The sequence below is a fragment of the Orycteropus afer genome, unplaced genomic scaffold, assembly GCF_000298275.1.
Source record: "Orycteropus afer afer isolate SDZICR_OR568_19922 unplaced genomic scaffold, OryAfe1.0 scaffold00173, whole genome shotgun sequence".
NCBI lineage: Eukaryota > Metazoa > Chordata > Mammalia > Tubulidentata > Orycteropodidae > Orycteropus > Orycteropus afer.
This window is the reverse complement of record NW_006921760.1, coordinates 4288953-4316481: the sequence shown is the minus strand read 5'-3', so window position 1 is coordinate 4316481 and position 27529 is coordinate 4288953. Positions and strand designations below refer to the sequence as shown.

Genomic DNA, 27529 nt, shown 5'->3' with positions numbered 1-27529 from the left:
AGTGTGAGTAATTTTGTCCTAAAAAGTTAAGACATGTTTTGATAATCACAATAGTCACATAATTTCTGACGCTATCTGGTTTGTTAATAATAAAATCTTTATTTGGACGTGTGTTTCTTCACTTAAATTACAGGAAACCGGATAAAGGATTTCTGTTTCAAAGCTATAAAATAAAGTTCCAAATACAGGAGTGTGCAGCATTGGCGAAAGAGATCAGTACTAACACTTATAATAAATATAAGAGAAGCCATTAGTTTTTACAGCATTGTATGCTTAAAGCCTAAGTCAACTAGTGTATCATTTCCCATCAATCTGCACTTTTAATAGGCACGACAATTTCTATTCTCATGATTTGAATATTCAGACAAATATATCCAAAATCTTTTAAAAACTTTGATTTACAGCTCCTAGAACATTATAAAAATTTTTAATAGTCTTTCTACTTAAAAAATGTCTACTTCTGTTCATTTTGGGGCCTCATTAAAAACAACAGATATCAGGACAGCACAACAGGAGGACTCAATGGAATGATTTACAAAACACAACACTTTTATACCAAGTAATACCTATCATTTTGCAGCGGAAGGCAATCAGTACAGCATAATCTCACATTCACCCTTGCTCATTATGGAATTATACCTTAAAACACTGTCTCAAGAGGTCAACCTCTTGTTTTCTTAGGTACCATCACTAAGCACGGTTGTTAACAGAAAGACTGTCCATGTTACTGATGGGTAAAGACAATTTCTTTTGTCAAAGACTCACACCACAGTTTCTAATCAAATTGTCAGGCATTTTCCCAGACAAGTTTACAATGCAGTAATGGAAAATAAAGGTAAAAATCATGAGTTTCGACTGCTACTCGACATTATTACATGCACCAATATTGCACACATCTGTTCTGAACTGTGAAAATAATCTTCTGGGCCTCTGGGCTGCTTGTTTTCTCCATCAGAACACAAACACAATCCGTAAGTAGTTTCCCTTAAAGATGAATTAATAAATTTAAAATACTGGGGAGAAAAATGAAGAAAGTAAAAGGCAGAGACTTTGTACAGACAAAAATCTGCATTTTCTGAAAGGGTTTTGTGTGCCCTACACATGGGGGCAATTTGTACACACTAGTGAAATGAACACTGGCTATAATGCTGTGAAGCTGCTCAAATGATATGGAATCTTGGTCCAGGGGTGGCGATGATGTCACTGTATGGTTCTTCCTGCGTCAGCTCAATAGCTTGCTGCTTTTTAAGAACCAAGAAGCTGTAGAATTTTGCTGCAGCTTGCTTTCTGTTCGTGTTTCGACATAACTCAAGCAAACTGATAGATTCAGCTCCAGTTTTGGCAAGAGCTCGCTGGGGGAGAAAAAAGGATGGATTAAATGAAAGTAACTTGTACAATAACATAGTTTTAAAGGGATGCCAATTTTGGTTACTGGAAAATGTGCACTATATTCTGCTGGAGGCTAGAACTGGACTTTCAAAAATTACAACCATCCCAATTTCAAGGTAGAAGATTCTTTTCTTGATTTAACAAATCAAAATATATGAATGACTATAAAATGAAAATACACTAAATTTTATATTTTCACAGACTCAACACGGAGTCTACATTTTCCTGTACCATCCTACTATTAAAAAATGAAACAACTGTTTTTATTCTGCACCTGAGGCAGTGTGCTATGCTGAGGGACTGGACAGAAACTGATTGCCACATTCATCATGAAGGTAAAGGGCTAAAGCATGGAGATCAAAGGAGAGCCACCAGGTGGTCTAAACTGTTAACGCGCTTGGATGCTAACTGAAAGGCTGGAGGATCAAGTCTACTAAGACCAAAAAAACCAACTCACTGCCATCAAGTTCATTCAACTCAGAGAGACCCCTCCTTGGGTTTCTGAGGCAGGATCACTAAGGAAGTACGGAAGTAGATTGCCCAACCTTCCTTCCGAGGAGTGGCTGGTGAGTTTGAACCACCAGCCTTCTGGTTAGCAGTCAAATGCCTTAGGCACTACACCACCGGAGCTCCCAGTCTACTAAAAGGTGCCTCAAAAGAAATGCCTGCTGATTCACTTCTGAAAAATCAGCCACTGACTACCCTGTACAGCACGATTCTACCTGGATATATATGGGATCATCATGGGTTGAAAGGGACTCGACAGCAAATGGTTCTTGGTTTAAGATCAAAGGAAGAAATTTAGAGAAATAAAGCAGTTCCAATGTACATTATTAACCCGAGTCATTTCTTTGGGTAACTAATGTTCTACATTAGTAAAGCCAGCACTTACAGTTTTTTAAAATTTCAATTAAAAAAACACAACAACTGTCCCTTGAATCCATTTTAGGAAGCCTTGAGTAACTTGCATGGTATTTTATAGATGCTCAAGATACCTCATCTCCATCTGACATACTAAGGCCTAGGAATAAGTGACAAAATTTCTCAGCCAAAAACAGAATACAGACAACTACACAGAACTCCACAAAGCATCACTACAGTTTTGCTTTTCGAGATCGTCATGGGAACGTGTTTAGGACTAATGTGTGCCTAACTCAAGCCATGGTATTTCTAATCATCTCATATGCATGCAAAAGCTACATACTGATTAGGAAGGCTGAAGAAGAATAAGAATTGATGCCTCTGAATTACAGTGTTAACAAAGAATACTGACTCTACCATAGATACAAGAATAAACCAATCTGTCTTGGAAGAACAGCCAGAATGCTCCTGAGAAGCAATTATGGCAAGACTTCATCTCACATACTTTGGACATGTTACCAAGAGGGAAAGTCCTGGAAAAGGCCACCATGCTTGGTAGAGGGGTCAGTGAAAAAGAAGACAACTGAGATGTACTGACATAGTGGCTGCCAACAAGGAGCTCAAAGACAGCAACAACTGTGAAGATGCGCAGAACTGGGCAGTGGTTCATTCTGTGGTACAAAGGGTGGCTATGGGTCAGAGCTGACTTGATGACACTCAACTAAAACATGGGAAAGTATTTATTTACCTTATTTTTATGCAAACAAAATACACATTATACATTTTTCTGAAAACCACACCACACCTCTTATGTTAGTTTCCTATGCACACTATATGCATCTGTGTTATTTATGTGGGTGGTGTTGTATTTGAGAAAAACACCACTCATGGCAAAACAGTGTAGGTGTTTAAATCATTTTTTAAATAACGTTGTTTGGAAGAAGACAGATTTTTACAAACATGTGTTCTGGTTTAACTTTGTTTCCTCTGAAGTGAGCACCGCCAGCTTCTTTCAGAAAGCATTTTCCCCAAGGCTACCCAGCATACCTGAAGACCATGGAGCATCTGCTGAGTTCTTTTGTTCCATCTTCTTTCTTCTTGATCCTGATCACCTCCCGAAGCATCTTCATCCTGGGGAAAAATGACAAAAGAACAACAACAAAAAACAGCTGACAAGAAATGATTCTGCTGCAAAACAAAATACGTCTGTATTTCCTGGATGCTCTTAATTTTGTGTTCTGGCTGACAGAAAACTGTATCTGAATCTGCTAAAAAAGCACTTAGCATCCAGTATGAATTCTGAAGTTTGTTTTTCTTAAAGTATGAAAGTCCTTTTCACCTTCAAGCAAACATGTGGCTGACTATATGAGTCTGTATTGCTCTACAAGAATGTGGTATATGTAACATGGTCCACAGCCTGTTGGTGATCTATTGGTCACTGGCCCCCAATAAGATAAGGAATTTGTGCCAGAATATATACAGTATGTCACAACACAATTTCAACTAACCCTGTTTTCTGGTAGCATGATTTTCTTAGATTTTATATTCTGGCAGAAGCTCCTAATCTCATCACAGACCACAGCCCAGAGAAAAGCAATGCTGAGTAAGTAGTACTGGTTGATGTATTTTATTTATTTTTTAAAAGGGCTATAACCCGTAAGTATTTCACTTCAGACATCCAGTTATAGACCTACCATCTGGAGACCTGATTCCTAAATGACATTTTGAACTCTGGGGCTAGCAGAGAACAGCAGGTGAAATGTACCCAGGCTGTCTCAGAACAACATACCATACACCAAAGAGCCAGGATTCAGCAGTATCACATGGAACAAGGAAGCATATCAATCAATTTTTAATTCAATTTTGATTCAATGCTAAGTCTGGTATAATGGTATAATCTAGTATACCTAATGGCTTTGGGGTTAAATTTTGGTTTGAAAACAATGTAGTATTCTTACTTAAGACACAACTAACTAGTTGTGAAATCTACCTGGCTTGCACAATGATAAATTTGAAATTAGATGTTAATGAAAATGTAATCGATCTGTAACTTTTAGTTTTAGGACAAATTATAAAGTTTTAGTGCAACCTCAAAGATACCTTATTTTAAACTTAAAAGTTTAAATAAAGTATCCATTTGTTAACAATATCAAATAGAAAGATCAATAGGTTTCATTCTAAGTCTTGTACAATAATTACCTCAAAGATCCAGAAATATGGGAAATAATTACTTCAAAGACCCAGAAATATGGGAGAGAAATACCCCGAAGAGCCAAAATATGGCCCAGGAAAAAGAAATTCCCGAAGCACCTCTATTTTGTTCTTTTTTTTAAAAAATGAAAGTCACTCAAACCTTCCCTCAGCCTATTTTAGCCAAGTCATGCCCCACCCCAATCTAATTAAAACAAAAACCACACAAATAGAAAATGTTTAGTTATCTGATTTCCAGGCCACAGACAGAGAAGAGGTTATACAAAGGCAGAGGCTAATAGCAGTAAGAATTAACCACTGACCACAACATAATAAAAAGCTGCTACTAGCAATTTAAAAGTCCAGTAGGAAATCAGAAGGGGCAGTTCCAAAAGGGAGCCAGTGAGTTATAGCACAGCATAAAATCTGATGTTCTTAATGGTGATCTAAGTTTAAGTATGTTTGCACTCAAACTTTTCCCATCACTCTGATGATTAATATCAATTAATTTCAGTATGAAAAAATAAAAGAGGTGGCTGAAGATCTGTGTTAAATCCGGAATGGGAAATGACTTTACAAAGCTTCCCTACCTCCTCCTCTTCATCATCTTCTTTCTCCTTCTCTTTCTCCTTCTCTTTTTCGGGCAGGAGCTCTAGCTCTGGGATCAGCTGACAGAGACTGGGAGGTTCTTCTGGGGGAAGCTCGACAGGAGGCACTTCTATTTGCTCCACCTGCTGAGGCTGAAAGCAGTCAACACGAAGCAATTACAACAGGTTACCAGTTAAAAAAAAAAAACCCAAACTAACTGCCAACGAGTCGATTCAGACTCACAGAGACCCCCTTTGGGTTTCCGAGGCAGTACATCTTTATGGAAGTAGACTGCCCAGTCTTCCTTCTGAGGAGTGGCTACTGGGTTTGCAATATGCATATATGCAGTTGCTGTTTGCAAGATGCATATATGCAATACTGGGGTTATATTTCCACACTTTCCCCACAAACTGTTTCTTCTTTTATTGTAACGCTGCATTAAAGTAGTTTATAAAAAACTTCTATTATCCCAAAACAAAAGTATGGCAGCAAATAATAGGAATGAGATGACTCCCGTTTTCTCTCTTATAGTTCCATCACTTCAGGTTTTTAAATATAAATAGTTAGAATATTAAAATACAAGTCTTCAACAAACCAGAAAAGTGACAAGGGAAGAATTCCCAGATGAGAGCAGTGTCACCCACCCACTTTCTACTCCCATTGCTGAGCTCAGACAGAAGAATGCTCTGACAACTCTAACACCAGTGGGCACCGAGGACTAGTCCTTAAAACTGTCAGAGCATTCTCCTGCCAATAGCAATTAGTGGAGGCAGAACCAGCAGCCCGAGGTTATGAAAAAGTCTTCCTTTGTTCAAATTTATTAATTCTATAGCTTATAAGGGTGGGAAGCCTGATACCAGATCTCATTTCCTTTATACTTATTGAGCTTTCCTATCCTAAGTAAACTTAATGACAGACAAAGACTGAATGAAAAAATGAAGTGTTTTTTTCCTGCTGACAAGTATATTCCGACTACTTAATAACGTAGCCTAAAACTGTTTAGTAATAGAAACACTCAGGAATGTTTGCTAAAGAATAAAGCAGAGATAAATTCAGAATCGTGTATCCTAATTTAGCCAAGTATGCTCAATCTGGGCCACTAAAGCCAGAGCCTATCTGATATGAAGAGTTGGAAAGATGCAGGTGTCTCCCCAAACACCTCCCCCACTTAGAGAAGATCATGTTCACATCCTCAGCTGCCACTCTTCCTCTCTGGACCCATTCCGTGATATGCTGTTTTCTGCCAACGACCAAGGTACTTCAAAAGAGCTCCTCTGCTACCAAGAACCAAAAATGATTCTCTGAACACTACCAGTATGTGGTGTTGTTGCTGTTATGTGCCGTCAAGTTGGACCAGACTCACAGCTACCTCTCCTTGGGTTTCCAAGGCAGCATCACTACGGAAGTTGATTGCCCGACCTTCCTTCTGAGGAGTGACTGGTGGGTTTGAACCAGCAGCCTTCTGGTTAGCAGTCAGTGCCTTAGGCACGGACAGATATGCTTACTGGCATCACAGGCTCTGGGTCCACTTGTCCGGCCTTCCGTTTAACTCCCTGAGGTGGTGGTGGTGGCATGGCTGACTCATCCAAGTTTGTTCTGCTAGTTTCCATTACTGACTCCTGGAGGCGGCTTGGCTCTTCCAAAATGGGCTCATCTGCAATTGGTCATATGAAGAGGAGACTAAAGCCATTGAGTATAAGTAACATTTCAGAATCACTTAGTTTTGAAACTAGTACACTAAGATATAAGTATCTCTCCCCATGAAGGTCAGATCAAACTGTACTTCAACAAAGACTACTACTCAATTTATAACAATATACTTAAAGATGCCCCCTCCACCCACAATTAAACTCACTGTTATTGAGTCAATTCTGACTCATAGTGACCCTACAGCACAGAGAAGTGCTCCACAGGATTTCTAAGGCTGTAAATGTTCACAGAAGCAGAATGCCACATCTTTCTTTTGTGGAGCAGGTAGTGGTTAGCAGCCAAACAGTGAATCACTGCACCACCAGAGCTCATCAAAGGTGGGAAGGGGCCTTAAAAAGACCAGTCTCACTTCTAGTCTAATTCAGGACAATCTTTTGGCAGACTATCACCCAGCCAGATACCTTCTGAGAACAGAAAGCTTTAAATTTAACAAGCATCTTCTTTTTCAAAAAATTAAGAACACTACCTTACTCCTGATTTGTTTTACTCTGGCAGTGTACAAGGTAAATTTTAAGCCAAACACTCCTTTAAGCTGATTCAAGTAACTATTCCAATAGAACAAACCAATAACATCACGCTGCTGCTGCTGCTGCTGCTGGTCCTCTCTGGGAACCTCTGGATTTTCAAATTCTTTGAGGAATTCATCCAAATTATCAGCTTCTCCTCCTTTCCTCCTTTTTCGAAGGTCTTCTGGTACAAGTGGTGTAAGACAGCGTGTAAAAAGCTATTAAAAAGATAAAAATTTTAACTAAAAAAAATTACACTAACTGAAGACCCACCATTTCTATAAGCATGCTTTTACATAAAGGTGTAAATATGAGTTAGCATGTTTTACTTAATGTTATACTCACGCTTCATTCCATCTTAAAGTGATTTTAAATATGGTTTTAAAATTATAGCTGCAGAAATTTTAGACAAGTTGAAAATAAAGAAATGAAAAATTTTTATTGTCTCATATCTCAGAGAAAACCCTAAGATTTCTAGTTTATTTATTTATCTGTAGTTTATTTTCATATTAACACAATTAAATCTCAACACAATTGGAATCACATAAAACAGCTTTACAGCATGCTTTATTCCCTTGTAATTGTGGGATAGTTTTAATTATCATTTTTAATGGCTGTGTAATATTCCATCGAGTAAAAAAAAAATATATAAAAAACACAATTCCTTCATTTTTCATTTTATTTTTAGTTTCATTTATTTTCGGTTTCTCCCTTTTCCCTCCTGCTATAAACAGTTGGGTATGACTTGACAGTACGATAGCACGTAACAACAACATAAACAACATTGTAGCAAACATCTTCACATAAAATAGCTCTTCCCCAATTTTTAATTACTTTCTTAGAAAAACTCCTTAATAGTAAGACTATTCAGTTAAAGAATATGAATACTTTAGGGACCTACTTCCAAATGATTACAAGTCACAGTGTTTCCAACAAAGAGCAGTTTAACCTAACTTGCTGCTGTGGATTACATTACATTCAGAATATAAGAAAGACTATCTCCTATGTCAGCTGCAAATAGAGGAACATCCTCACAGCACTGCTTCACTCATCAGACACGTGTAAACCTTATTTTGACAGTTTGGAAGCAAAAGAGAGCAGAAATGCCTGCAAGTGAAAAACTACTCTTGTCAAATCAGTGTTCTTTATTGTGTGGAAAAAAACAGAACTGCCATTTTACTTGGAAAACAACACATAAAAGATTGTAGATTTGAAGCACAGTACACACTAAAGCAACAGAACTAATGGCTTATTGTAAAAGATCAAGGATAGAGAACTATTACTGATAACTTCAGTCGTTATTATGGGAGACAATGAATTCTCTATCTTTTAGAAATGAAGGTGTCACGTATCACTAGGAAAATGGATATTCTTGACAAGAATACAGCAGCTATTGAATGATAAGGTTATGTTCAATATATATTGTAATTTAAGGGAGAAAAAAAGGGAACTTGTCATAGATGGAAAAATACTTAATAAAATGGTATTCAAGTAAAGGTTTCAGAACTTTATTTAAAAAAATAAATAAAAATTTCATGAAATGGTAAAAATGCTGCAAGAATGTATTACCTTCAGTAGTCTATTATTCCATAAAGGCTGGGCAGGTAAAGAGAAAAGTTTCTCCACTCCTCCTGTCTCTTTCCACATCATCAATTTCTTGGTGGGTGGTGCCAGATCCAAAGTAGTCACGATATCAGAATAATCACTAAGTTGGGCTCTAATGGTTTTGCTATCCAATTCCTTGACACTGTCAACAATTAGCTTTCTCTTCCTCTTGGCTTTTGTTTCTTTGACTGAAATGATAAAAGAAAAGTGTCATTCTCCTGAGAGGCCAGCATGAAATATACATCAACTATATACTTGGTTTTGAAGGAGTGCTGGTGGCACAGTGGGTTTGGGTTTTTTTTTTTTCCAAAAAATACTTGGTTCTCAGTTTATCTCCTGCCTTCCAGACTCTAGTAGAAAAGTTAGGCCTCATAAAGCTAAGAATTTATTTTATGTTTTCTAAGTACCTACACTAGGAACTGATACACAGTAGATACTCAATGAAAATATCCTGAATGAATGTTTGAAGACTTTTCACACAAAATTAGTACAAAAATGCAGAACACATTTTGTCCATGTAGCTTTATATTGCAAACATTAAATATATTTGATTCAGATTTGGGCTCAAATCTTAGGTTCTGTCATTTATTCACTGATTGAACATGAAGCAAAGTTAACTTCACCTTGCTTAACTCTCCATGTTCTCTCCTCCAGCTACTGCATTTCAATCCCTGAAAGTACAAGTTCAAGATCTTATAAGGACTAACAAGGCCTACCTTATTTTAAACACTGCAGTTCATTTTATCTTCTTCCTTACCTCTTTTGTAGTTCTCATTTGCTACTATTTAACATAAAACACCCACTGCCATCCAGACTGATCCGACTCAGCAACCCCTCCTTGGGTTTCCCAGGCGGTATCACTACGGAAGTAGATTGCCCAACCTTCCTTCTGAGGAGTGGCTGGTGGGTTTGAACTGCCAGGCTTCTGCTTAGCAGTCAAATGCCTTAGGCACTACACCACCAGAGATCCCTACTATTTAATATAGTACATACATATTTTAATTATTTATTATCCATGTCTTCTAATTAGTATTTAAGTTCCATGAGGTTAGAGATTTGTTCATTACTGAAACTAATTTTAGAACCTTTGATAGCCCCAGGTTAAAAATAAAATAATAATAATAAAAAAAAGGCATTTTAAGGTTTTCCCAGCCCAAGTGTCCATGAACTGGTCTGTCAGTATGTCATACTGTGGTGGCTTGTGCGTTGCTGTGAGGCTGGAGGCTATGCCACCAGTATTTCAAAAACCAGCAGGGTCACCCATGGTGGACAGGTTTCAATGGAGCTTCCAGACTAAGACAGACTTGGAAGAAGGAAGGGGGTCCCCCACTTCTCAAAGAATTGGCCAGTGAGAACCTTATGAATAGCAGTGAAACACTGTCTGATACAGTACTAGAAAACAGAACCAGGCAGTGTTTTGTTCTGTTGTACACAGGATCACTAGGAGTCAGACACGACTTGATGGCACGTAACAACAGCCCAAGTGTACAGACTGTAGAATTCTGGAAGATAACTGACTAGTCAAATCTTATCCTTTACTGTAAAACATCCCTAAATATCTTCTAATTGTTATACTAGGGAGCTAATATTTTGAGGACTACAAAACACTAAGCTATAAAATAGCAAAACGACTCTTCTTTACTTTTATATATCACATCAACTTGTAAAGATATTCCACATGCTACCCAAATTATAATGGAATAAAGTTCCTACGACAGATGACTGTGACAAAGCAGAAAATTGCTTAGTTTTCTAAAATGGGAGTAGCATATTAGTGGACATCTAAGAGCCAAAGCAGGATCTTATGTTTCAAGCTCTATAAATTAAAAGATTTGTTTGCTCACCTGTGATATCAATAGGTTCCAAAGCAAATGCTTCTTCCTCATTTGGAACAAGTGTCGTTTGATCAGTCATAGTTGGCATTGGTTCAACAGGATCCACTGAATCAGGACTATCAGGCCCACCCACTATAAAAACAGAAATATGGTTACAAAATGCTTGGCAAAAAACATCCTACAGCTGGGAAGCAGGAATCCACAAAATCGAAACAAACCCCATTGGTATCAAGAAAGAGCACTTTCCAGTTATGTATAAACCCCTCCAAAGTTGAAAGCAATCGGCCAAAAAAAAGGGGAAGGGGACAGGGTTTATCCAACACAGGAAAGAGTAAAAATTAGTAATCAATCTTAAGCACAGCTTTTAAGGATATAGTTACTGAAAGTCAGGACCTTTTGTCCTCTATATTAAATATGTTTGGACACCATACATTCATCCCATCACTGAACATTAAACACTTACTTGATACATTATCATCCTCATCCATATCATCATGTGTGGGCTGCTCGGGCAACATCACCCCTGTCTCAGAGAGAGCAGGGGGATCGTCAAAGATACCACCATCATTATTACTAATAAGTTTGTCATCTGAAACAGGGAAAGTATTTCAGTTATTGTCTGAAAAACAAGAGCTTAAAAAAAAAACAGTCAATCACTGGAATAAAATTATGTTAAAATGGATTTAATTTAAATCTGTATTCAGTTTAAATCAGTTTGTCTACAAAGTAATTTGTAAAAAGTATGAAATATGGAGATATGAAAAATATTTCTCACCAACATTTGTATTTTCTAGTTACTATTTTTAAAACATTATTTTCTTAGCATGGATAGCAAACACATGTAGAGCTATTTAAGAACATTTAAAACTCTGAGACTAGAACATTTAAACCAAATCAGATATTATGAAAACATTTTTAGGCTATACTTTTACAAAAATTTTTGCTTGAACCAACTGGTCTTGATCCACATGTTACCTAGGTATCTGAAGAAGACCCAGAACTACCAACTGCTCCTGAACATCACAAGTGAATAAAGAAATCACATCTACTCACTTACTATTTCATTATTTGACATTTCACATACACAATAGTAAAAAATCTAATACCTGACTATTTTGTGCATGAAAGATGCACACCTGGCAGTGATGAATGTCAAAGTGTGAGGTGAGAGATTGCTGGATGTGATAGTCAAGGTTGTGTGTTAACCTGGCTGGGATATAACTCTTTGTGGTCTGGCAGTTGTGTAATGATCTACTCACCCTCAACTGGTGTTTGGAACCTAACTAACCATGTCGGTACATAAGGAGTGGGTGTATGTTAGAATGATCGATCGCCTTGTTACCTACCTAATATACCACCATCATTTCCCTCTCCAAAATTGTCATCCTTGTATTGGTCTTCATATTCTAAATGGTTAATTTTCTCATTCAGATTGCTGGTGCTTTGCTCTGGCTCAAGCAAGAGGTTAGAAGCACTAGTGCTTACTAACATGTCGTCATCCTCAAAAGCACTGCCTTCTCTCATTATCTCACGATCGTCCATTCCAAAGTCACCTGAACAAATTTTATTATTAGTTGAAAAAGGTTAGAAACATCATAGTTACAAAAGAAAACAGCTCATTTTTATTAAATTATGATGTCACATTTCCTTACTGAAGTCTTACTTATCCTTGAATATAAAAACATTTCGTTTAAACACTAAACCTTTACCATTTAAATTTCATAAACTTGACGCTTAATTTCAAATAGGTGTCTCTGGGGCATGACCAGCAACTTAATCTTATATCCAAATTTAGGTTATCCAAAGTATGTTAGGTAAAGCTAAGTATTTATGTATGATAGATTCCATTAATATTCAAGGAATTACACTTCCTTGCTACAGTGTTTTCATTAAGAAAACAATTTGTCTGCTACCAGTTTCCAATATCCAAGTTTCTGTATAGCAGGAAGAGAACACAACTGATCCAAAATGATGAGTGTAAAAGTGAGCCTCATCTCAATGTTGGGCTTTTAAGACCAATCAATACACAGTTCTACTATCAGGATGTATGGGGAGCAGGAGGTGGCAAAGAATGAGCTCTAAATTTGGAGTGGAAACAGAAATCATACTTAATATACTTATTGGTGGCAGAACAAATTCTTTCCTTGATGGAAATTCACGAGATGTTAACATGAATGTAATACATTCTGTTAACATGAATGTAATACATTCTGTTAACATGAATGTAATACATCTGGTTTTCTTTCTGAATTTGCCAGTGGTGCCACAATGTAATTATAATGTTGTAGCTAATGGCTAGCAATTTATTTTCTATTACCAAAATCATTTTCTTGTAGAATACTGATGTTCCCAACTTCTTCTCTCATGGTTATCTCTTCCACTCTACTCTGATTCAGGCTGAACTGCTGGGCCACATCAATGTCACTTTAAGAAAAAGTTCAAAATACATTTTAAATGCAAGTCTCAAGTCTCACCGTAATGTAATTCTAAGCAAAAACTACTCCAATTCCCTTTATGAAGAAAAAAGAAAATATACATACAATCTTTCAAGGTTTCTTACATTTAATACTAAATAAATTTCAATACGATCCAAGTGAATTATGATTTGGAAATTAATTTAATTTGTAATTTAGTATAACTAACATACCACCAATGACCAGCAATCAAAATATAATATGCTGCAATTACCACATCTGGGGCTAAATAATAATAATAATATGAATTTTCATCAGTACCCTTCAGCTTACAGGTTGTGTGAACTCTGCAAAGTTACCTAGCTTTTCTGAGACTCTCAGTTTCTTCTTAATAAAATCAACCTTTCATATTGTTTAAAAATACTGAATAAATAACAAAAAATCAGTGTTACATGCCAACTTGGAATATCATTGGCCAAATATAGAATATAATACTTCAAAACAAATGATCAGCTTTGTTCCGTAAATGAATGGCAAGGAAAAAAACATTATGAGGGATGAAGGGCTACTATAAATTATTAAGAGAGATGACTGAGACATATCAACCAAATACAGTGTTGGCCCTTTTGTGCAGACCCTGATTCAAACATACCACGTGGCAACTGGGTACTTACTGGATATTATATTGAGGGACTATTGTTTTTTAAAGATGTGATTATTATGGCTATGCTTTAAAAATTCCTATCTCTAAAGACACACACTGCAGTATTTACATACGAAATAAAATATCTGTTATTTGCTTTAAAATCATCTGGTGGGAGTGGGTTGAACTGAGGAACACAAATAAAATAAAAGTGGCCATATGCTGATATTTACAATAGATAGATGATGGGTATATAAGGTTCATTGTATTAATCTCTACATTTTAGGTATGTTTTAAATTTTCCATGATAAAAATTTAAAATAAAATACAAAAAACGAGTAAAGTATGTAGATAGTTCCTAGCATTCACACACCCAAAATCAAAACAGGTCATAAATTTACTGTTAATTAGGCATCAACAGATTATTTCAAAAAGCAGAGAAATATACCATAAAATAAACAGCACGGTGTGAACAAGGTAATAGTTTGGTATAGAATGTTTCTTGGTTGTCAACTGTACTACTCAGCTACTATAGAAAACTACAGTCATGTTTCCTGTCGTGGTGTAATAGCTGGGATTTAAGGACATAAGAGGGTAACATCATACCACATTACTCTTGCTAGAAAGCCCTCTCAGTACAACCTTCTCCTCTTAAAGGTGTGCTATAGCAATGACCCTTTCTTGCTCTTCATAGAAAGTTACCTCATGTTTATTTATAAAAAGAACAAAAATTGTGGTTCTGATTATAGCTTGGTCAAGGTTGCCAGACTTTAAGTATACAGTATCACATACGTGTATGTCTTTTAAAAAAAAAAAACTTGAACAAAAGTTCAAGTTTACAGGTATCATTATATAAAGCACACACATGGACAACTGTTTAGTTTATATAAGCTTTGGTCTAAGTAAATAAAAATTCTCCTATCTCAGTTGTGTTAAAGTTGACATCCTCTACATGAGTTTTTTTAAAGAAACACTATCCAGGTTATACATTTCACATGGTAAACTAACCTAAATAAAAGGATATACATTTAAGTTACACGTTAACGTTAATTCAGTGCTATACATTTGAGAGCCAATAATGTTTTCTGTAAACCAAGCTAACAATTAAAAAACAGACACACAAACAACAAAAACACTACACGTACTCTAAGTCAGGCAGTGGCTGATCAAAGTCATGGAATTCTTCAGGTAAGGTAATGGCATTGTAAGCTGCTTCTCGGTTTTCCTCAGGCAGGTCAACAACACCTGAAAAAGAAATGCTAAGCTGAAAGGTCTATCAACACGACAGATTATTATTTAGGGATCAAAAGGAGGCAAGGTCAGTAGAATTTCCTAAGATTATATTCTACAAGAGTTGATAACATATGCAAAGTACCTGGAAGCACAAGGACTTCCATGTTCCCGCAATGAGCTGTACTACTAGCCAATACCCAAACACATCAAAGCACTAATAATTATATATTAAGCTGATAAAAAGGTCCATGACAACAAATAAGTAACAGTTTCCTAAATAAGCATGGAATTTATGAGGGGAGGAGTGACAGCATAGGAGGTATGCTCCAAAGGGTAAGGCATTGATTATTTTAGAGTGGGGCATTATGTGATTTTAATTTTTCATTATATTTTCTCCTGTATTTTTAAGTGTCTAAATATATGTTGCTTTTAAAAGAAAGACAAAAGCAAACAAAAAAATAAGTTATTTAAAATGCACTTAGTGGCCACTTATGTCAGAAATCATTCAAGTACTCTAGGATAGAGTACTTTGCCCAGACATTTTATTTCTAAACCTCAAAATTTTGACTGTTCAGATGTTAAACTGAAGTACTAGGATAGCAGAATAATAGAAGCTATTGTATAGGACATCTCTCCTATACATTTATTTTAATTAAATAAAATTCTACCACAGCTTTTAGAAATTATAGAATGATGTATGAATTCAGGTAAAGACCCTAGTAATTATTTACTCAGATGTATGTCTGGTTGCCAGAGTTTAGTTTTGGAATTAGTTTTAGACCTAACAAAACAACAAAAAATTACAGAGAACATTTAATGAAAAGTAACTATAATCTAGGTTAAAAGTTAAATTTGATCTTAAGAGTACACTAAAATTATTCAGGAAAAAAAAATTAAAGTTTTAAGTTTTTTTTCCTGAGTATTATAAAAATCATGTAACAATTAGTTTCCAATACTGCAGCCTCTAGTGACTCAGTTCTATGCAAGGTGCTGAAGAGTTCAAAGAAAAAGGCAACTCTAGAGGAAGAACATAAAGGACTGGTGTTCCTCAGAGGCACAGGCAGAACAAACAGTAAGGTGGGCTCTTCCCTTGAACCACTGCCTCTCTGAGTCTTCAGCAGGATCCTTGTATTGCAAACAAAACACACTGTTCTACAATACATGTTTAGCAGTTTTCCATATCAAACAAGAGAAATGTCAGAGTAAAAAAAGTTGAACAATACCTGGCCGGAAAGCCATCTTTATTTTAATAAATGCCTCATTACAGTCTGCAAGGAGGTACTTGGCTTTCCTGTGATAGATTCGAACTACTCCCAGTAAGAGGTGTCCTGAGGTTCGGAGCGCCATCTTCACCTATGAATAAAACACTACTATGAATCTAATCTATGAAGTTAATTTTGTAAGTTTAGAGCTAATAGTACTCCAAAGCCTATCTTTCATGCAATTTATAGGCAATTATGATGTTACTGCTTTATGCCTTTTGTGATTTATTTAGAAGCAACATCATCTATAATTTCTTATTACTTTTAACTGTAAATTCCCTGAGTATCCCCAAATGACAGACTGGACAATAACCTATGAATTAACAGGGACTTGAAATAGCTCCGAAGGAAGTATGAAAGTGTCCCACAGACTGTTTCATTAGCACACTACAGGGTGTTGTGGCCTACCAGAAGACATACCCTCCTCCTAGCTGGCTAAATAAACTTTGATTTTGTTTGGAAAATGAGTATCTGCAGACTCGAAGGATGATTATCTCACTCCTTTCTGCTAATGTCTGTTCTTCAATAAACCAGTTCTGCCAACAATAAAGTCTGTCAGAGAGATTCTAAGAAAGACTTCCCCAATAAAAGAAGAATGTTCCTTCCTCCTTCCTTCCCCTTTTCCTGCTTTCTAAGTGTGTAGAGCTTGGAGGTGGTTGCAATCACTAGGTAACCCTGAGGCTGAAACTCTGAGGTCAAGAAGCCCACATACCAAGGCTAAGTCCCTGGGTGTCCTGGAGCTGCTGAACCAATCAAGAACTTCCCTTCCGACTTGTAGCTAAGTAATCCTGCTGCATACACCTTACTGTTTGACCCACTTTTCACTGACCTTCTATCACTTAACTGGAAAGCACAGTAACTCATAAAGGTAATTGTGCATTTTTTTTCACCAGGAAACAGATTCCTCAGCCAATTTCTTTTTTCAAGGCAGATCTTGACCAATGCTTATGTGGACTCCAGGGTATGAGGTGAAAAGTTGGGAAAAGAATTACAAGTAAGCACCTGATCTAAACAGAGTGATTCAAAATTCCCTGGGCAATAACAGGAATATTTATTGAGGGAACAAGACAACATGAAGTCAAGCTTCCCTAGATAGTTTTCCAAATCATACCATGAAAGTTACCTAACTCTAACATAGCAAAATTGGTTAAACATTTGTTTAAAGTTTAAATTATAATGAATACATTGTTACTTGTAAAATACAATGTTACATATTTAAGTTACAGGTATATTCTAATTAATGAACTCTAGGATCCTATTCATGACTAGGTGCTTCAAACATTTATGACCATTTTACATGACTTACAGCATAAATACAGTATTTACTGTTAAATATTCTTAGATAACTGAAATTATAATAAATATGTATACATCTGATGGTAAATCCCTGATACGAAAAGTAATTCACAATTAAAATATCGTTCCTATGGAAAAACAGACTCTACTGTTATGATGTAGTTTTAGGAGAGAAATCTTTCTGGCTAAGTTTGGTTCAGAGTTTAGGCTAGGAGCAGGTAAAATGAGGTATGAAACTCTGGCTGTTGAGCTAACTCACGCGAAGAGTCAGGTATGGATGGTAAAGAGAAGTTATACATTCTGGGAATGTTCTGCAGAAGGTGTCACTGGCTATTTCAACAAGGAGAGAAGAGGAGGAGGAGGAAGGAGAGGGAAGAAACAGGGAAAAGGAGAAGGAAAAAAAAAAAAAAAAACAACTCAGTGCCCTTGAGTCACATCGACTCATAGCAACTCCTCCTTGGGTTTCTGAGATGGTATCACTATGGAAGTAAATTAGATTGCCCAACCTTCCTTCCGAGAGTGGCTGGTGGGCTTGAACTGTCAGCCTCACGGTTAGCAGTCAAGTGCCTTAGGCACTCCACCATCAGAGCTCCTTACAAGTCTGATACTTGTTCTAAATGACTAAATAAATCAACATTTTCCCACCAAAAAAAATAACTGTACATCAAAGACAAACATTAGAAATTCACTCTGTGTAAATATCTTTACATTCTGTTACTACAACGACAACAAAAATCCAAAACAAAACCTATCAAACAAAAACCAATTTAGGAAGGTCTTTTAAAAATTTACAGAATTCTTATACGTACACAATCACACGCTACAGATATTTTACCTTCTTCCTGAACCTTAGGCCTTGTTTAGTGCACATCTTATACATTCCTAAGCGTAAGTCCCTTAAGATCAGACTGTCTCGTTATACTGTAGGGTCCCTAAGAGTACAAAGTACTCTGCACATACTATGAAAAAATCTGTTACCCTCTCAAGCTGAAGTTCCCTCAATATTTGTTTATGGACGTTAAAGATTAGCCACATGTACCAGTTTCAAGAAGAGTCCAGCTTCTCCCCTTTCCATTCAGTTGTCTTAGTTTTAACTTTTAACTAAAAAGTTAGCATATCTGATAAAAGTGTATGTGTGGGAACCCTACATTCTCACACAATTCTACCAGCACTGCAAACTGGTACATGCTCTTCAGAAAGCAAATTGTAAATACAAATGAGAAATCTTAAATATTAGGCGTATCACTTGGCCCAGCAATTATATTCTCATGCACCAATTTTAAGATTTAAGGATGTAATCAAAGAGTTAGCAAGAAATATGTTCACTTCTCCACCTATCTTTTCCGAACATTTCTCTACTACATCTCCAGCTTAATTTCTCGAAGATCCCCTCACTCTCCCAGCAATACACAACTACTCATTTAAAACAACAGTAACAACATTATGCCAGTACAATCCTAATTGGCAGCTTCTCAGAAGAGAAGTTCCCAATGCTAGGAACCCATTGTGAACTGGAAGTCGTTAACAATAGGACAATTTACGTGTATGTTAGTACGCACACATAACAGAGTCCAAAAAGGACCTTTAAAACATGTAATTTTATATGCGCGCCCACACATAAAATATATATTTAAGGATTTTCCCCTCATTTTGGCATTTGTCCTTCATACTTTTTTAAAGTCAAAGTGTCTGTTTTCCAGTGAAATGGTAATTAAGACTCTCTGTTTTAAAGCCTTTTCTTGGTAAAATAAAAACTATCTATACCACTCACTCAAGTGGAGTAAGTGGTATAGATTTAAAAAAATCCCAATAAACCAAACTCACTGCCGTCAAGTCGCATCCAACTCAGAGAGACCCCTCCTTGGGTTTCCGAGGCTGTATCACTACAGAAGTAGATTGCCCAATCTTCCTTCTGGGGAGTGGCTGGTGGGTTTGCACTGCCAGCCTTCTGATTAGCAGTCAAATGCCTTAGGCACTACGCCACCAGAGCTCCCAAGTGGTATAAATAGTATTTGCCAAGTAGGTAAGATAGTTAACCTGACCCCTCAACCACTTTATTACTGGGTCCTGGGAGGTGTGCCGCTCCCTTGAGTAAACAATCTGGCCTTTGGTGCTGGTTTCTGAGAGGCTGACCACATCTGAGGCCAAAGAGTTAGAGCTGACCAGATTCAAGACAGACCACCTGGAGTCAGAAGCGGACTAAACCTTAGAAGGCATAATATAATTTATCATGGCTTCATGGTGAGGCCAATAAAAGGCCTTGGAAAAGAAAAGGCTCACTGAAGCTTCCTAGGTGGAGAGAGCTAACACCTGTTCTTAAGCATGTCCCTGGGTGTGTGGAAGGTCTTTGCATAGGCCCATCCTAGACCTAGCCCTGTTTGCCTGTATCCTTTTTCTTCCCAAGATAGCCCTTTTCTTGCACTTTGTGAGTCATTTCAAGGAATTATTGGACCTAAGAAACAGGAGGGGCCATAGAGCAGCTAAGGTCTGGACTGACCATGGAAGGAGGCTGAACTCCACATAGGATGCAGCTGGTGTGTAGAGGGGAATTTGTTATTAGTACACAATTGAGCATCAGAGGTAGATGACCTTAGTCTTCATTGGACTGGTTTGACACTGACTTACAATCCCTTATTTTGAAAATGTTGTAGATTCCTAAATCAAGAACATTATCAAGAATGTGCGTGTGCGCACACACAGAGACCACACACACACACACACACACACGTCTCTCAAGTATTAAAACATCTAGAAAGTCAAATAAAAAATATTAGGGTACCACCCCATGTCATACATACCCACCATTAAAACAGGTTAATGAAAATATCTGCAGTCACAGAATTTGTAGAGGAAAGAGATTATCAAACTGTGACCGTATCACATCACACCCAGAGTGATAAAGATTTAAAATACCAACAGGAAATATGCCTGCAATAAATATAAGTGCCTACTTAAAAAGCTGTTTTACAGATTCATATTTCACAGATCAGTGGACAATTGGCAAATGATAAAAATACTGGCATCAAACATACCTTGGGTGAAATGATACTCTCCACACTGCTCTCTAAATTACACTCGAATACATGGGCTTTGGTTAGCTTCTTATCCCAATGGGCCGCTAGCCAAATTTTGGCCAGAGGCCCTCTTTTACTCAGGACAAAATGTGCGTAGAACATTGTTCTGGTTGACTACAAGACAGGAGGAAACCTGATGGGGAGAGAAAGTTAATGTAAGTACCATATGAGAGTAAATGTATTTATTGAGACAGGTACAAAATCTATACGAGTATAATAAAGCATTTTAAAAAAGAACTCATGGCTTTCATTCTGAGGGCAAATAAAGACTCCAAAATATTAAGAGCTGAAGAGAAAAGGGGCAGTTAAGGGTCAAATCACATTCACGCCCTGTTGTCATCTTACTCAAAATAGAGGTCCTACTTTTTTAAAAAAATAAAAATCATCATCAGAAAACTCTTGCTTCTTGAGGCTCCACCACATGTTTCATTCCATTCTGAGCCTAATTACTGCCTAAAGGAGGAGTCTGCTTACTGGACAAGTTTCATGGTAAGAAAAGATGTCTAAGAAGAAAACTATTCAGGCCTATTATTCAATATGGAAACTTCCATTTTTAGAACTCCATTCAAAACTGAGATTTTTAAATACTTTCTACAATAATTGCTACTATATGATAAGCACTGTGCTAAGCATTTCATATTCAACCAAGCAAAGGTAAGTAAATGGGTTAGACCCATTTCATAGATGGGTTACTCAGAAAAACTAAGGCTTACAAAGGTGAAGTACTATAATGTACTTGTTTACTTAAAATTTAAATACTAAATCCATGACAATGATTAAAAAAAACCATTGCTGATGCGTCCATTCCAACTCATAATGACCCCATAGGACAAGGCAGAACTGCGTCATAGGATTTCCAAGGCTTCCAAGGCTGTAATCTTTATGGGAGCAGACTGGCACATCTTTAACCTGTGGAGTAGCTGGCAGTTTGAACTGCTGACCTTTTGGTTAGCAGTGGAGTGCTTAAACACTGCATCACCAGGGATACTATATGACACTGATACACTATAAAATTTACTTTATGACTAAAATTGTCTCAGCAAAAATATAAGCATATTATTTACATTTCATTTTTCTTTCAGCAAATCAATGTATGGATACATATAGAAAAAAATGCAGCTTGAAGTCCAGTTTGGAGAAAATACATTAACTGCAGAAATTATTATTTCTTTTAGTATTATTTAACTTCCCTCTTTCATAAAGTAAAACAAATCCATTTTGCCAGCTGAATTTTTTTCTAAAACTTCTATGATTAGAGTAGACATGAGACAATGCTTAAACCACAACACATGAAAAGAACGCAATTTTTAAAAAATCTTTTTCATTTTGAAATAATTGCAGCCACAGGCAGTTGCAACAATCGTACAGAGAACTCCCCTGTAACCTTCCCTTCATCCAGTTTTTCCCCAAGGTGACATCTTACACAATTATAGTATATCAAAGCAGAAAACTGACAATGGTAATGAGTGTGTAGTTCCATGCTAATCTATCACGTATAGATTTGAGTAACCACCACTAAGATCAAAATATAGAACTTTTTCATCACAAGGATCTCTCCCCCCATCCCTTTAAAGTCACATCCACCCCTTGTTCTTTACCATCCCCTCCTAAGCCCTCACAGCCAACACTCTGTTCTTCGTATTTAATTTTCTCATTTCAAGAATGCTACATAAGTGGAATTATACAGTATGTGACTTTTGGAATGGCTATTTGCAGTCAGCAGAACGTCTTTGAGATCCATCCAAACTGATCCGTGTATCAACAGTTCGTTCCTTTTATTGCTGAATAGTGTATTTCATGGTACAGATATACCAAAATGTTTAGTCTTTTACCCACCGAAGGACACTTGGTTGTTTTCATTTTGGGTTATTACAAATAAAGCTACTATGAATACCTTTATTTATTTTATAGACTCCTGGTGAATATGTATTTTCATTTCTCTGGGACAAATGCCCAGAAGTGTAACTGCTAGGTCATGTAGTAAGTGTCTATTTAGCTTGAAAAGAAACTTAACTTAAATCCTATCAAAATCCTAGGAAATTTTTGATAAATAAATATGGACAAGATTATTCTAAAATTTATACGGAAAGGCAAAAAACTAGGAAAAGCTAAACCTTATTTTGATGGAAAAAAAAGTGAGAGAATTTTGTTAGTCATACCTGCAAATGACTTTCGACAAAACTACAAAGGCAATTCAAAGGGACAAGAATCATCTTTTCAATAAATGGTTCTGCTGTTGTTGCTGTTGTTATGTGCCGTCGAGTCGGCCCCAACTCATAGCGACCCCTCCTTGGGTTTCCGAGGCAGTATCACTATGGAAGTAGGATTGCCCAACCTTCCTTCCGAGGAGTGGCTGGTGGGTTTGAACCGCCAGCCTTCTGGTTAGCAGTGAAGCGCCTTAGGCACTATGCTACCAGAGCTCCCATAAATGGTTCTAGAGCAAATAAATATCCACAGACCAAAAAACCCCCTCAATCTAAACCTCATACCATGGTTAACTGAAAATAGACAACTGACTTACATGTAAAACTGTAACATTGTTAGGAGAAACAAACAACAACAGAAACACTGGAGTAATTCTTTAGATCAAAAGCATGGTGACAAATTCTTAGACCCACGAAAAGTAGCATCCCTCAAAGAAAAAAATCGAATACACTAGCCTTTGTCAAATTAAAAACTTTCACTCTGCTAAAGATCCTTGAGAAAATGAAATGACAAGCTACAGACTGGGAAGAAATACATGAAATCAGGTATCTGACAAGGACTTAGATCTAGAATATATAAAGCTCTCAAAATTTAAGAGTGAAAAAGTTAAATTCAATTAGAAAATCAGCAAAAGACAAAGGAAAAAAAAATATCACAGAAGAAGATACAGTGATGGTCAACAGGAACATGAAAAGATGCTCAATATCATTAGTCATGAGAGAAATGCAAATTAAGACCACAATGAGCTATCACCACACACCTATTAAAACGATAAACTAAACTAAACTCGGTGCTGTCGCTTCTGATCCACAGTGACCCTACAGGAGAGAATAAAACTGCCTCATAGGGTTTCCAAAGCTGTAATCTTTACAGAGGGAGCTCTGGTAGCGTAGTGCCTAAGGCACTTGCCTGCTAACCAGAAGGCTGGTGGTTCAAACCCACCAGCCACTCCTTGGAAGGAAGGCTGGGCAATCTACTCCAGTTGTGATACCACCTGGGAAACCCAAGGAGGGGTCACTATGAGTCAGCTCTGACTCCATGGCATATAACAACAAAAACAATCTTTACAGAAGCAGACTCCCTCTCATCTTTCTCCAGGGGAGCTGCTGGTGGGTTCAAATCACCAATCTTCTGGTTAGCAGCCATGGATTAACCACTGTACTATCAGGGCACCCTATATACCTATTAATAATGCCGGTGATGATACAGAGAAGCTGATCTCTCATACAATGCTGGTGGGAATGCAAAATTTCTTTTGCATTAGCTTTTATTTTTGCAGCTTCATGGAAAATAAATTAGCACTAATTTTCATATTTTCAGATATTGTCAATTTTTCTAAAACAAGAACATTGTTTATTGTACTTTCAATTAAAAACTATGCCTTTTCTTTCCAATGGTGTATTGAAAAAATGTTACTAGTTAAACATATCACAGATGAGAGATTTCATGCCTGTCAAAAAAATTTTGGGGAACAAGACCTAGTGTTACAAGTGTAATGCAGTCAAGTTGTCTTATCTCCATTTTTCATCACTAATGGTCCTGAAATTAACATTTTTTAATGAAAATGTAAATTTTTCCAAAACAAAACAGACCAGGTGCTGTCCAGTCAACTCAGACTCAAGGCAACCTGTTATCAGAGTAGAACTATGCTCCATAAGGTTTTCAATGGCTGTGATCTTTCACCAGGCCTTTCTATGTAGAAGCCTCTGGGTGGATATGATCCACCAATATTTTGGTCACCAGCCAAGCTTAACCGTTTGGCCCACCCAGGGATTCTCACTTTCAGTGGATCCTAATTCACACTAGGACGATTTTCTCAAAAGAAAAAAACAAAACAGGATACATCAATTGCTCAATCTTCTGGGTGGATATGATCCACCAATATTTTGGTCACCAGCCAAGCTTAACCGTTTGGCCCACCCAGGGATTCTCACTTTCAGTGGATCCTAATTCACACTAGGACGATTTTCTCAAAAGAAAAAAACAAAACAGGATACATCAATTGCTCAATCTTAATTCCTTTCCCCAAATGTGGAGTTACAAGAAGAAATAAAGAATATTGAAGTAGGATAAGAATCACACTGTAGGCTAGAAGTGAAAAACAAATGCTACCTTAAAAGTCCCATTTATGCCACTTGTTGTTGTTATGTGCCATCAAGTCGGCCCTGACTCATAGCGACCCCTCCTTGGGTTTCCAAGGCAGTATCACTACGGAAGTAGGATTGCCCAACCTTCCTTCCGAGGAGTGGCTGGTGGGCTTGAACCGCCAGCCTTCTGGTTAGCAGTCAAGTGCTTTAGCCACTATGCTACCAGAGCTCCTTTATGCCACTTAGCAGTGTTTTATAAATCAAGATATGTCTTCCATAATCAAAGGAAGGAGCTCTGGTGGCACAGTGCCTAAGGCATTTGACTGCTAACCAGAAGGCTGGTGGTTCAAACCCACCAGCCACTCCATGGAAGGGAGACTGGGCAATCTACTTCCGTAAAGGTTTACTGCCTCGGAAACCCAGAGGGGGTTGCTATGAGTCGGAATCGACTGATGGTAGTGAGTTTTTGGTTTTATAATCAAACTGAACCCCCTACACTGCAAACCAGTGCTTCTACTTTAAGCCTCAAAAAGTTTGTTACTACAAAACTTAAGCTACTCCTAGGGGAAGATTCTCAACAAGATGGACTGACACAGCAGCTGCAACAATGGGCTCAAGTACAGCAAGCACTGTGAGCATGGCACACAACTGGGCAGAGTTTCCTTCTGTTGTGCGTAGGGTTGCTGTAAGTCAGAGTCAACTTGACAGCACTTAACGACAACACTAACAGTTGGTAGCTGCCCTCAAATCAATTCCTACACATAGGGTTTTCAAGGCTGCAATCTTTCAGAAGTGAATCACAAGGCTTATCTTCTGCTGCACTACTGGGTAGGTTTGAACTGTCAAACTTCCAGCTAGTCATATGTTTAATTAGCTTGAAATTAAACCCTGAAATCTAGTTGTAATGCCATACATGGCAAACTCCAAGTTTCCTGTAAGAAAACATAGTTGTGTGCCATATAAATATAGGAAAAAAATGCCTTACTATTTAGCTCTTAGAATATGGCGAATGGCATGACAATTATTAAACGTGTGCTCAATGAGTAAGTAAATGTGATATCCCCAGTGATCCCATAATTGACAGATGTAAAAAAAAATTCTGGTGATTTTAGAAATGAAAACTACTGGCACTTCTCAACAGGTGCCATAGTTCAAGGCCAGAACTTCAGCTGCTGGTCAGAGCACCATGACTAAAATATCCCAGTTATGTAGAGGCAAAAGATTCCTAAATAGAGGCCTTCTTGGCATGGGGTTAGGGGATAATTAAACAGAGTGGTGCTAAAATTAATCTGGGAAACAATCAACAAGAGGAATTACTCTAACAACTAAAGGAAGACAGAGGAGCAGTGGTAGATCAATTGTTGGCTTATATCTGAAAGCAAAAAATGCAATCAGTTACTTTTTAATCCCAAATTATCCCTAGTAATACTAAACTTCATTCAATCTTAAAAATAGAAAAGAAAGGATGATTAATCTCCGTAAGTTTTGAAGACTCTAAATTCTACCAATTCTTACAAAGATCTTAGCAGAAACTCTGCGCTGGACCAGAGCATAGTTTAGGAAGTTGCTGATTTTGAAATCAATTTTTCTAAAGCAGACTTTCCCCCCACCCCCAAGAGACCCTAAGAAAATAATTTAAGTCTGATAGGAAATGTCAGAAAAACTGATAATTTAGAATACTTCCAGGAATGCAAAAAATGGTAATTTCTTTTAAGATCATTCCAAAGTACGAAAGTCTAATTAAAGCTCATTTCTCTACAGTGAAGTCAGTCATTACTAATAACGTACTCATCTGTCAGAAAAGTATCTTAGCTTCTTAGTGGTGCTGTAACACAAATACCCTAAGTTGAGTGGCTTTAACAAACAGAAAAGGATTTTCTCGGGTTGTTGTTAGGTGCTGTCAAGTTGGTCCTAACTCAGAGACCCCAGATACAATAGAACAGAACACTGCCCAGTCCTGTGCTAGCATTATGATTGCTGCTATGTCTGAGCCCACTGCTGTAATCACTGTGTCAATATCCTTGTTGAGGTTCTTCCTCTTTCTTGCTAACCCTCTACTTCACCAAGCATGATGTCCTTCTCCAGGGAGTGGTCCCTCCTGACAACATGTCTGAAGCATACATCTGACAAAGACTCACTATCCTCTTTTCTAAGGCGCTTTCTAGGTGTACTTGTCCTAAGACAGATTTGTTAGTTCTGGCAATCCGTGCTATCTATGTTCAATATTATTTACCAACACCGTAATTCAAATGCATCAATTCTTCTTTGCTCTTCCTTACTCACTGTATAGCTTTTCTACACATAAGTTGTTGTTTTGTTGTTATGTGCTGTTGAGTCGGACCCGACTCATAGCGACCCCTCCTTGGGTTTCTGACGCAGTATCACTACGGAAGTAGATCGCCCCATCTTCCTTCTGAGGAGTGGCTGGTGGGTTTGAACCGCCAGCCTTCTGGTTAGCAGTCAAGTGCCATAAGAGGTGACTGAAAATACCAAGGCTTGGGTCAGGCGCACCTTAGTCCTCAAAGTGACATCTCACAGTTTAGAAGGCTAGAAGCTAGAATTCAAGGCACTGGCTCTAGAGAAAGGGTCTCTCTCTCCAGTCTGGGGGAAAATTCTGTCTCAGCTTCCATT

The 27529-nt window shown here is 37.4% G+C and overlaps 1 protein-coding gene across 1 annotated transcript; it reads right to left on the bottom strand.

The window, feature by feature from the left end:
- Positions 1 to 1160: 1160 nt before the first annotated feature.
- Positions 1161 to 20708, bottom strand: RAD21 (RAD21 cohesin complex component). Its single transcript, XM_007946855.2, has 13 exons — positions 20565 to 20708; positions 16198 to 16327; positions 14887 to 14986; positions 13002 to 13108; positions 12031 to 12237; positions 11148 to 11273; positions 10694 to 10816; positions 8814 to 9037; positions 7303 to 7462; positions 6534 to 6682; positions 5031 to 5180; positions 3298 to 3381; positions 1161 to 1352 (listed from the first exon to the last, which is right to left on the bottom strand). The coding sequence occupies exons 1-13, from the start codon at positions 20706 to 20708 to the stop codon at positions 1161 to 1163; spliced, it is 1896 nt and encodes a 631-aa protein (XP_007945046.1).
- Between the last annotated feature and the right edge of the window lie 6821 nt (positions 20709 to 27529).